At 40.8% G+C, this 12,064-nt stretch overlaps 1 protein-coding gene across 1 annotated transcript in view; it reads left to right on the forward strand.

Annotated features, from left to right (window-relative positions):
• TMEM131L (transmembrane 131 like) overlaps window positions 1–12,064 on the forward strand; it is a gene marked incomplete in the record, with an annotated part of 682,792 nt that overhangs the window by 233,363 nt on the left and 437,365 nt on the right. Inside the window, 2 exon segments of the mRNA XM_053703753.1 lie at window positions 11,450–11,527; window positions 11,619–11,769. Of these exon segments, the coding sequence (XP_053559728.1) occupies window positions 11,450–11,527; window positions 11,619–11,769 (229 nt within the window).

Here is a 12,064-nt window from a genome sequence, read left to right on the forward strand (position 1 = left end):
AGCCTATGAGACTACTGGCCAGCAGCCTCCAGAAAGGATTACAGCTCATTCTACTAGAGCTGTGGCTTCCACATGGGCCTTTAAAAATGAGGCTTCTGTTGAACAGATTTGCATGGCGGCGACTTGGTCTTCGCTTCATACTTTTTCAAAATTCTACAAATTTGATACTTTTGCTTCTTCGGAGGCTATTTTTGGGAGAAAGGTTCTTCAGGCAGTGGTACCTTCTGTTTAAGTACCTGCCTTGTCCCTCCCTTCATCCGTGTACTTTAGCTTTGGTATTGGTATCCCACAAGTAATGGATGATCCGTGGACTGGATACACCTTACAAGAGAAAACATAATTTATGCTTACCTGATAAATTTATTTCTCTTGTGGTGTATCCAGTCCACGGCCCGCCCTGTCATTTTAAGGCAGGTATTTCTTAATTTTAAACTACAGTCACCACTGCACCCTATGGTTTCTCCTTTCTCTGCTTGTTTTCAGTCGAATGACTGGATATGGCAGTTAGGGGAGGAGCTATATAGCAGCTCTGCTGTGGGTGATCCTCTTGCAACTTCTTGTTGGGAAGGAGAATATCCCACAAGTAATGGATGATCCGTGGACTGGATACACCACAAGATAAATAAATTTATCAGGTAAGCATAAATTATGTTTTTTAATGGCTCAGTTTGAGAGTTTGTTCTCGTCTGTTTGTTGGCTGACAGTTTGTTTGCAGTGTTTATCCTCCCGTCTGTAGTAATATTGGCCGGGAGGGGTTTGCATACGCCCATACGCCTTGCTCTTTTAAGAGGTAGTGTTTGTTTTATTCAGCTTCCTGGCATCTCCGGTGTGGTCAGTCTGGAGAGCCTGTAGTAGCAGTGGAATAGCCCGGATCATCTCTGCTACGCTGTTTATTGCTATATTCAGTAGAAGGTCAGGTAAGCACCTCAGCAAGGCTTGTTGAGGTGCATTAGTGCTGCAGGGGTCACTTTTTATTTTTCATTGTGAAATTTCTGTGTATTCGTTTCTTAAAGGGACGGTAACTTTTTACATTTTTTTTTTTTTTTTTTAAATTTGATTTTCCTGAATTATTTTTTCTTGATAGTGTACAGATGGAGCAAGAGGAATTGCAGGATATTGCTAGCACTTTATGCCTTGATGCTAATGTGGAGCTGCCTATCCCTTTCTGTTTCTCATGTATAGAGAGAACATTACAGCATAGGGATAGGCTTTTTGTTTCAGATCCTTCTTTTTCTAAGGAGAATGATGTTCAGGAGTCTCCTGTTCAAGCTATACTGCAGCTTTCTCCTCAATCATCCCAATCTCAATCCTCTTCTCATTCAGTGCCCTGCGTTTTGTCTCAGACAGTTTTTTCTTTGCAGGATATGGCGACTCGCATATCCTCTGCTGTATCGGATGCATTGTCTGCTTTTCCTGATTTGCAGGGGAAGCGCAAAAGGAAGTTTAAGGGTTCTGACTCTGTCGGAGTTATGTCTGTTGGTCCTTCACATAAGTCTGAGGAAGAAGATACTTCAGTAGCGTCTGAAGGGGAAATTTCAGACTCTGATAGTATAATTCCTTCTGCTGATTCTGAAGTGGTTTCTTTCAGGTTTAAACTGGAGCACCTCCGTTTGTTACTTAGGGAGGTTTTAGATACCTTGGATGACTGATTTAACGGTCATAGTTACTCCCAAGAAGGCTAGTAAGCTTAATAAGTTTTTTTGAGGTTCCCTCCGTGGCGGAAATTTTTCCTGTTCCGGATCGGGTTTCATAGATTATTTCTCGGGAATGGGAGAAGCCTGGAATTCCTTTTTCCCCTTCTCCTATTTTTAGGAAGATATTTCCTATTGCGCATTCTATTAAGGAATCTTGGCAGACAGTTCCTAAGGTAGAGGGAGCTATTTCCACTGTGGCTAAGAGGACCACTATTCCTATTGAGGATAGTTGTTCTTTTAAGGATCCTATGGATAAGAAGTTGGAGGCTTTGCTTAAGAGGATTTATGTTCACCAGTGCCTCCAATGGCAGCCTGTTGCATGTATTGCTACACTTACCAGTGCGGCTGCAGATGCGTTGTCTGATTCTATTCATCAGGAGACTTCTCTGGAGGAGATTCAGGATTGAATTAAGGCTCTAAAATTGCCCAATTCTTTTATTGCGGATGCTTCTTTGCAGGTTGTCAAGTTGGGTGCAAAGATTTCTGGCTTTACTGTTTTGGCTTGCAGAGCTTTATGGTTAAAGTCCTGGTCTGCGGATGTATCATCCAAGTCTAAGCTTTTATCGATTCCTTTTAAAGGGAAGACTTTGTGTGGGCCTGATTTGACTGAAATTATTCTGATATTACTGGTGGGAAGGGGTATTCTCTTCCTCAGGATAAGAAAAATAAGCAGAAAGGTCGTCAGTAATTTTTGTTCCTTTCGTAACTTCTCTGGTAAGTCTTCCTCTTCAAAGCAGGATCAGTTCAAGCCTTCTTGGAGACATAATCAGTCCTGTACCAAGGGGAAGCAAGCTAAGAAGCCTGACGCTGACTCAGTCAGCATGAAGGGTCTGCCTCCGATCCAGGAATGGATTGCGTGGGGGGCAGGCTGTCTTTTTTTTGCTAAAGCCTGAGTTCGGGACGTTCCAGATCCCTGGGTGATAGATATTGTGTCCCAGGGATACAGGCTGGAGTTAAAAAAAAAAAAAAAAAATTTACTCCCAGGGGCAGGTTTCATCTATCAAGGTTATCTGTAGACAAGATAAAAAGAAAGGCATTCTTAAGTTGTGTTCAGGATCTTTCTGACATGGGAGTGATCGTTCCTGTTCCAGTTCAGGAGCAGGGTCTGGGTTTTTATTCCAATCTGTTTATCGTTCCCAAAAAGGAGGGAACTTTCAGACCCATCCTGGATCTCAAGTGTGTAAACAGGTTTCTCAGAGTTCCGCCTTTCAAGATCAAAACTATTCAGTCAATTCTTCCTCTGGTTCTAGAGGGTCAATTCATGACGACAGTAGATCTAAAGGATGCATATCTGCATAATCCCATTCACAAGGATCATCACAAGTTTCTGAGATTTGCTTTCCTAGACAAGCATTTTCAGTTTGTGGCTCTTCCTTTTGGTATTGCAACAGCTCCCAGGGTGTTTTCAAAGGTTCTGGGTGCGTTGCTGGCAGTTCTCAGATTGCAGGGGGTTGCGGTAACTCCTTATTTGGACGACATTCTAGTTCAGGCGCCATCTTTTCAACTAGCAAACTCCCACATGTAGTTGCTGTTGTCTTTTTCTACGCTCCCACGGTTGGAAGGTGAATTTAGGAAAAAGTTCCTTGATTCCGGCTACAAGAGTGGTATTTTTTTGAAAGAAGCAAGGAAGTAAAAAATTTTCAATTCATGTTTGGCTCTTCAGTCATCCCCTCGGCCGTCGGTGGCCCAGTGTATGGAGGTTATTGGTCTAATGGTCTCAGTCATGGACATCATTCCGTTTGCTCGGTTGCATCTCAGACCTCTGCAGTTATGCATGCTGAGACAGTGGAACGAATATTATATCTGTCTCCAAAGATTGTTCTAGATCAAGCTGCAAGAGATTCTCTTCTGTGGTGGTTGTCTCAGGATCTTCTCTCCCAGGGAACCTGTTTTCGCAGGCCTTCCTTGGTGATTGTAACCATGGATGCCAGTCTGCTGGGTTGGGGAGCTGTCTGGGGTTCGTTAAAGGCTCAGGGTCTGTGGACTCGGGAGGATTCAGTTCTTCCTATAAATGTCTTAGAGCTGAGAGCAATTTTCAATGCTCTTCTAGCCTGGCCGCAGTTGGCTTCAACCCAGTTTATCAGATTCCAGTCGGACAAAATAACGTCCGTAGCTTACATCAATCATCAGGCAGGAACTCGGAGTTCCTTGACGATGGAGGTAGCCAGGATTATTCAGTGGGCGGAGGCTCACAATTGTTGTCTGTCTGCGATCCACATTCCAGGGGTGGACAATTGGGAAGCGGATTTTGTGAGCAGACAGTCGTTTCATCCGGGGGAGTGGGAGCTTCATCCAGAAGTGTTTTCCAGTTTGATTCTCAGGTGGGGTCAACTGGAATTGGATCTTATGGCATCTCGTCACAATGCCAAGCTTCGAAGTACGGTTTGAGGTCAAGGGATCCTTAAGCGGTTCTAATAGATGCTCTAGCAGTTCCTTGGAAGTTCAGTCTGGCATATGTGTTTCCTCCGTTTGCCATTCTTCCTCGAGTTATTGCTAGGATCCGATAGGAGAGGGCGTCAGTAATTCTCATTGCACCGGCATGGCCTCTCAGGATCTGGTATGCAGGTCTGGTGGAGATGTCATCCTTTCCACCTTGGAGTCTTCCATTGAGGAAGGACCTTCTACTTCAGGGTCCCTTCCTTCATCCAAATCTTGTTTCTCTGAAGCTGACTGTTTGGAGATTGAACGCTTGATTCTATCTAAGCGTGGTTATTGCGACTATGATTCAGGCGCATAAGCCTGTGACTAGAAAGATTTATTACAAGATATGGCGTAAAATATCTGTATTGGTGGGAATCTAAGGGCTACTCTTGGAGTAGAGTCAGGATTCCTAGGATTTTGTCTTTTCTCCAGGAGGGTCTGGAGAAGGGTTTTTCTGCTAGTACCCTGAAGGGTCAAATTTCTGCTTTATCTATTTTGTTACATAAACGTCTGATGGATGTACCAGACGTTCATTCTTTTTGTCAGGCTTTGGTTAGAATCCGGCCTATGGTTAAGTTTTTGACTCCTCCTTGAAATCTTAATTTAGTTTTGAGAGTTCTTCAACAGGCTCTGTTTGAGTCTATGCATTCTTTGGACATTAAGTTGTTAACCTGGAAGGTTTTGTTTTTGGTTGCGATCTCTTCGGCTTGAAGAGTTTCGGAGCTTTCTGCTTTGCAATGTGAGTCTCCTTTTCTTATTTTTTATTCTGATAAGGTAGTACTTCGTACTGCATTAGGTTTTCTTCCCAAGGTTGTTTCTGATAAGATTATTAATCAGGAAATTGTTGTTCCTTCTTTGTGTCATAATCCTTCTTCTCATAAGGAACGTTTGTTGCAAAACCTTGATGTAGTTCGTGCTTTGAAATATTATTTACAGGCGACTAAGGATTTTCGCCAGTCTTTTTCTTTATTTGTTATCTTTTCTGGGAATCGTAAGAGTCAGAAAGCTACGGCTACTTCGCTTTCTTGTTGGTTGAGGAGTATTATTCTCTTGGCATATGAGACTGCTGGTCAGCGGCCTCCTGAGAAAATCACGGCTCACTCCACAAGGGCTGTTTCTTCTACCTGGGCTTTCAAAAATGGTGCTTCTGTAGATCAGATTTGCAAGGCTGCCACTTTGTCATCTTTACACACTTTTTCTAAATTTTACAAATGTGATACTTTTGCTTCAGCAGAGGAAGTTTTAGGGAGAAAGGTCCTTCAAGCAGTGGTGCCTTCTGTTTAGGCTAACTGTCTTGTCCCTCCCTTATCATCCGTGCCCTCTAGCTTGGGTATTGATTCCCAATAGTAATTATGATGATCCGTGGACTCACCCTGTCATTAGAAAGAAAATTAAATTTATGCTTACCTGATAAATTTGTTTCTTTTTTGACACTGTAAGTCCACGGCTCCGCCCTATACTTTTAGACAGTTTATTTTTTCATAAACCTCAGGCATCTCTACACCTTATATTACTTTCCTTTCCCTTTGGTCGAATGACTGTTGGTTGTGGGTAAGGGGAGTGCTATTTAACAGTTTTGCTGTGGTGCTCTTTGCCTCCTCCTGCTGATCAGGAGTGATATTCCCAATAGTAATTATGATGATCTGTGGACTCACCGTGTCAAGAAAGAAAAAAATTTATCAGGTAAGCACAAATTTCATTTTTGTTCCGTATGCCATTTCAGAGCGCCTGGTTCCTCGGGTTCGGGGAATCAAGGGACTGCTGAGCCATCCGCCTCTGGGGGTCCTGTCCTCCGAGAAGCGAGTTCCCTACTAATTCATACTTCTACAAATGCGGTGACCCAGTTTCTGATTCCTCAATGCAGGGTCGCGTGTTCCCCCCCGGAGGTTGCAGCACGTTTTCGCTTTCACATAATGTTGGAGATTGTTCGTCTGCAAAGTCCAGGCATTTTTTTGAGAATGTGATCGTGCCCTATTGTCCGGGGCCTTCCGCCTTGGGGAGGGCCTCTACAGTTCCCCGCGGGAGTAACTGTTCCTGAGTGTTGTGCCTTTCGTTATAGCATTGCACACCTTCGCGTATTGCTCAGACATGTTTTTCAGTTATTGAATGACCCTATTGTTTTCAGTCTGATAATTCGAATGGTGCACCTCATTAGACATGGGGGATGAAGTAATCTGATTGTCATTTGTTTGAGATTAGAGCTGCAACAACTAATCGGCATAATCGATAATAGATTATGAAAATAGTTGTCAACGAATCTCATAATCGATTAGTTGGTTTGTGCACAGAACCAGCTGCTTTACTCCAATGAGCTCCTGTACATGGTATTGTGTTTTATGGTTATGCCCTTAGCCTAAAGGACGTATACTTTTCACTTTTTCAGAACACTATAAGTTTTTTTTTTTAAGTTTACAACTACTCCTGTCTTATGTGCAACCCAGAAATAAAATAGGAGTCATAATTTGGATTGTTTATATAAAATCAGGTGATTTGGGACTATGCTTTGCATGATATAGTGCCGAGCTTGTTATTTACACCTAACCCTAGATTGAGGGCATTTGTTATATGAATTGATGTCACTATTACCTATTTACACAATGTTAGTGGATCGCTTGCTATTGCTAATTATATGTACTCTATAGATAAATGTGTAAGGCTGTTTCCTGTTACTGATATATAGTCTTTAGCCTTTGTTTTTTGTTTTATATATTTTTAATTAATTGGAATATGTACCAAATTCAACCTTTAAGTACATATATGTTATTTTAAGAGGGGACTAGATATTTTTTCCACCTAACCTTATAGCTGGTTATTTACCATTGCATATACAGTAGATATTCAAGATATTTTAATGTCAGAATGAAGTCCAGGCTTACTTTGTTAAGAGGCCTCTTGCATTGGTGGAGAGTTAACAAAGATAAATAGCCCACCTTGGTGAAATTGACAAAACTGTACTTATCTGAGTGCCTCTTTGCTGCAGGCAAAATAGCTGCAAAAGAGAGTCAGCCTCAGCCAGGAGCATGTGGACATTTCTACATTTCAATGCAAAGTTTCTGAAAGAGTGACTAACAGAATGTTATAAACAGTGAAAGTCTACCTCTTACTACTTCTACCTCTTTTCAAACAGTTTGTGGTTTTGTTTTGCTTAATTATAAAAATTTGTTTTGCTGCTTAAAAATGTATTTATTTTTTATCCGATTAGCCGATTAATCGATTATGAATATAATCGTTAGTTGCAGCCCTATTTGAGATCTTTCCCAGTTTTGAAAGATAGGGCTCCGTTTGGCTGGTCCTGCGGGTAGGCCTGGGTTTTTTTGGGTGTTAACCTCTGGGTTGCCTTATATTTTATTTATATCTGATGGGATGTTTTTTATTTGGTTTTGTTTCCTTCGGGAACCTTCTGGGATTGATACTCTTTATTACTTCTTCGGAAGTTGTTTTGGACATGTTAGTCCTATGTTAAAAATGTCTGTTTTCTGTTTTTTCCCCTATGAGGGAGAATTTATGCAGCCTGCGGAAGGTTTGCAGTTTGGAACCAGTTGCAGCTCTTGACACCTTGCAGGTGTACCCGTAAGCTGTTTGTAGTGTATCTAGATGCAGCTCTTGCTCTTTGATGTGTACTGTCTTTCTGAGTTATATGAGACATTTGGGTCTTCTTCCATTGTCTCCGGTGAGTTGGATCTCCTTTTAGGGATCTGTGTTTCCAGGTTGTTCCCTGTGGGGACTTTGTTTAGCTTGGGGTTTTCTGGAGCTGGGTAGGCTTAGTGCCTCTCTCTTCCTTGTGTCCTCTGCGTGTGCGGAGGTGATAGGGAGACTAGTCCTGCTAGTAGGATTTTGTTGACCTCGAGGTATCCCTTGGTTGTCCTGAGGCTCTGAGAAGTATCTTCATACGACTTCTAGTCTTGCTCCTTGGAGCGTTGGACTTTAGCTAGGGGTGGTTCCATCCTTTGGTCGGGGCTTTTGCGTTCTTTTCGCTATCCGGATTCTCTGGATATGCATTCATACCCTTGTGTCTGGCTTTTTGGCCGGTTGGGGATTTTAGTTCTAGGGTAAGGTTTGCTTGAACTATTAGGTGCCGGGACCTGTTTTTCTCCCTGAGACTTCCGGTTGCTGAAGCTTCGCTTGGCCTTTTTCCTGACCCAGTCTTGGGTGGTTGCTTTTTCGGTCTGTTTCTTGCTTGACTGCTTCTTCCTCGCAAGTACCCTCTGTGTCGTCCTGTTATGGACTCTGTGTTTTCAAACTTGGAGTTTTTCATCTGGGTGTATTACACACTTTTCTTTCATGTAATTAGCAAGAGTGTATTTATAGGCATTTTGAGGTTTGGGAAACTTTGCCCCTCCTGGTAGGAATGTATATCCCATACGTCACTAGCTCATGGACTCTTGCTAATATGAAAGAAATTAATTTATCAGGTAAGTTCTTACATAAATTGTTTTTTCATGGTCGAATCCTTTGGTATTCTTGACACTGGAAGGACTTTGCCTCTTCAGTTGCATTCCGTGCTTGCAGGATGTTGGAGAGACGTCTGTTCTGTCTCTGTGCCTGGTGTTATCCCGGGGTTCAATGCTATAGGTGTGGCCTCCTTTCCCTGTTTGGGCCCCTTTGGGTCTCTGTGAGCTGGGGTCACTCGGGGAGGTGTTCTTTTTTTGTCTTGGGGGACCTTTCGGTTTCCTTGGTTCTCCTTTGTCTTGTTCCCTTGGGGGTTTCGGCTGGTGTCTCCATTTGTGTCTCTTGGTGGACTGTTGGCTCAATCGAGTCCGTTTGCGGTTTCTAATTTGGCTCTGGACTGACTGGCTGCGAGTCAGTGTCACTGGGGCTTTTCCTGTGAATTGTTATCTCTCTCAGCTTTGGACAAAGCTGGATTTTTTTATTGGGTAGAGGTTCAGGCCTGCTGCCCTCAGTATGGGCCGCTTATTGTACCCTCCTGTCTTAGCATTCAGTGTCCTCTATAGCTTGGGTATTGTTTTCCCAAGTAATGAATGCAGCTGTGGACTTTTTCCATTTAAGAAGAAAAAACATACATTGTGTTTATCTGACAATTTCCTTTTTTTCTGATGGAAAGAGTCCACAGCTCCCCACCTGTTATTTTATGTCCTTATTATTCTTCTGGCACCTTTCACCCTGATATTTCTTCTACTACTGTTCCTTGTTCCTCGGCAGAATGACTGGGGAATGAGGGGAGTGGGAGGCGTATTTAAGCCTTTGGCTGGGTTGTCTTTGCCAGCTCCTGGTGGCCAGGTTCTTATTTCCCAAAAGTAATCAATGCAGCTGTGGACTCTTTCCATCAGAAGAAAAGGAAATTATCAGGTAAGCATAATATATGTTTTACATTGCCATCCAGAAAGCATGTAATCAAATCGAATTATATACTGCAATGTATTATACAAATTTTAGACATTTACCTAGATGAATTTCAGAGATATTATAAACATTTTCCACATTTTCTCGTTTCTTTCCCTTAAAGGGATAGACAATCACCTTGTAATTATAAGATATTTTTGTTGTGTTGCTCTATGATAACATCACCCACGTCTACAGATTTTAGTTAAAAAATTAACCCTTTGTTTGCTGTAATTGTTTTTCAACAGCCAAACCCCTTTCACCTTTTGCCTTATTTGGAGAATCCAGTTTCCTGCTTAAGTCTGCAGACATTAGTTATTAGTCAGTTATGGAAAGGTATTAGCAGTGTTAGCCTTGATAAGTCAGCTGGGTGCATTTTAAGTTTTGAGAATTGGAAAATCCTCAATTTTCAGAGCTTAGATACATGAAAAGGTGGCAAAATAATAATATAATATTAAAGGTATAATGCAAAGTTGTTTTACTATTCATAAGTAAACCTTTTTACTGTCAGTTTGTCAGCATATTCTAGTTTAAACAGAACACCCTCATGGTGTATTAGCCTATACATTGGATACAACACTCTCAAGGCCAGCTGTCTGTATAATTCTTTAGAGTCTCTTTCAAATTAAGTGAAAATGGTAGAATGTTATCAAGAATTGCAACCTAGGAAGTGCCTTGGGATTTGTGTTTCTTATGTTGTTCATCTGTTTATTGAATGCTCTCATTCTGTCTGCTCTGTGCTTGAGAGTGATGCCTACCTACTGTGGTTCTAATCTTACAACATAAAATCTTACAACATAAAAACCTGGGGACAGAGCTTGTGTTACATAACAAACTATTGAGCTTGACATATATAAAGCTGTGTTATAAGAGTTTCTCAATTCCTCTGCACAACATTTGACACTCTGGAGTTTGTTTCCATACTGTAACTGTTCTTCCTTTAAAGGGTCTCTATCAAGGAGCTAAACTGTCAGAGGGAGAGAGCGAATGCTTTATTTACAAGGTCCTAATGCAGCCGGATTGAAATATGTTTGTTTTCTATTGGGCATTTAAAAGGATAGTGATTCAGAAAGAGCATGTCTTTTCAAGCAACTTTCTATTTTACTTCTATCTATTTTGCTTCATTCTCTTGGCATCCTTTGTTTAAAAGCATACCTAGATAGGCTAAAGAGCAGCAAAAAATATCAAGCAAAAATTCATGAAAATTTAGATTACGGGACATTATTGTGCAGAAAGAAACACTTTCAACATTAAATGCTCCATTTTTTAATTAGAATACTCCTTTTAAAGTTTTTGAAAACAGTCTACATCTTCTTGGTTGTAGAAGACTATCATATATCAAGTTTTCATATCCCATTATAATAGCTGTAAAAAAGGGAGATTTAACTTTTTAGATGAAACACCACACTGGAAATTCTTTCAGCCACAAAGTTAGAGTACATATTTTTGTAAATGTTTATTATAATTAAAATAATAATTTTATGTAGCCTCAGCTAATACATGTTTAGGCAGTTTATAAGTTCTCCATAGAACAATATTTACACACACAACTGATATATTGTGGAGAAGCTTAGCAAAGACAGGTGTTAACTGTGAAGATGAGTTGCAAATACAGAGAGGAAGACAATTGACATGGAATTGCAGTCAAATGCTTTACTGAAATCTCACACAACCATACTCTTAACATAAGCCTGCAAGTATTGCAAATACTACCACATTCATTTCTTCATTGTTCTTGGGGAGAAAAGTTGTATAGTGGCCCTTGGGATATGTGTTGGACAACCTTAAAGGGACAGTAAAGTAAAATTTTACTTTCATGTATATACAGCATGCAACCTCAGATTAGCTTCTAATAAATAAGAAAAACGATATGAATATGGCTTCTTAAATATTTTTGTGCCTTTGTAAAAATGTAAGTAACTTTCTGTCATTGTGCAGCGTGTAGAGCATAATTCTTGCTAAAGAGACGACTGTTTCGTGTTTTTATTTTTTAGGGAGATGCCATAAATTCCAGTGTTTGGCAAGTCCGTCTTAAGTGCAGCATTTCTTTTAGAAAAGAACAGCAGTTTACGGTAAGTAAAGGAGTCTTTCAGGGAAAGGGGTTACTAATGTATGGCAGGATTTGTTTTGTAACCTAGGCCTTTGCTCTTTTCTAACCCGCAGAGCTGCTTTCTGTCTGAACACTCTCTGCTGCTTCAGATCTATTTTGCTGTCAGGCTGGACGGCAGCCAACATGACTTGGAGACTCTCAGGAAATACTTACTGGAGAATATTTTTATGATCTTTGTAACAGCTGACCAAAATGGAAGCATTAGTGAGTAAGAGACCTGAATCTAGTAAATTATGATGGCTGAATTTGGAATAAAGTATCATGTTCATCCCAGCTTCTAAAAGGATAATCTATCTTAATAAAACAAATACATCAGGGTAGAAAATCCTGTGCGTCTTTCCTGGATTTATAATATTAAACTTTGTCATATTATAATTTCAGTATAATGTGTGTCATAATAAGTGTTGCAGTCTAATAAGAGTATCAATATATACTGTGACTGCCAAATCTACACTTTGTCAAAGGTTTTTGTGTAGCCATCAGCAGAAAAGAGACATTA

Source organism: Bombina bombina, chromosome 2 (assembly GCF_027579735.1).
Source record: "Bombina bombina isolate aBomBom1 chromosome 2, aBomBom1.pri, whole genome shotgun sequence".
In the NCBI taxonomy this organism is placed as follows: Eukaryota; Metazoa; Chordata; class Amphibia; order Anura; family Bombinatoridae; genus Bombina; species Bombina bombina.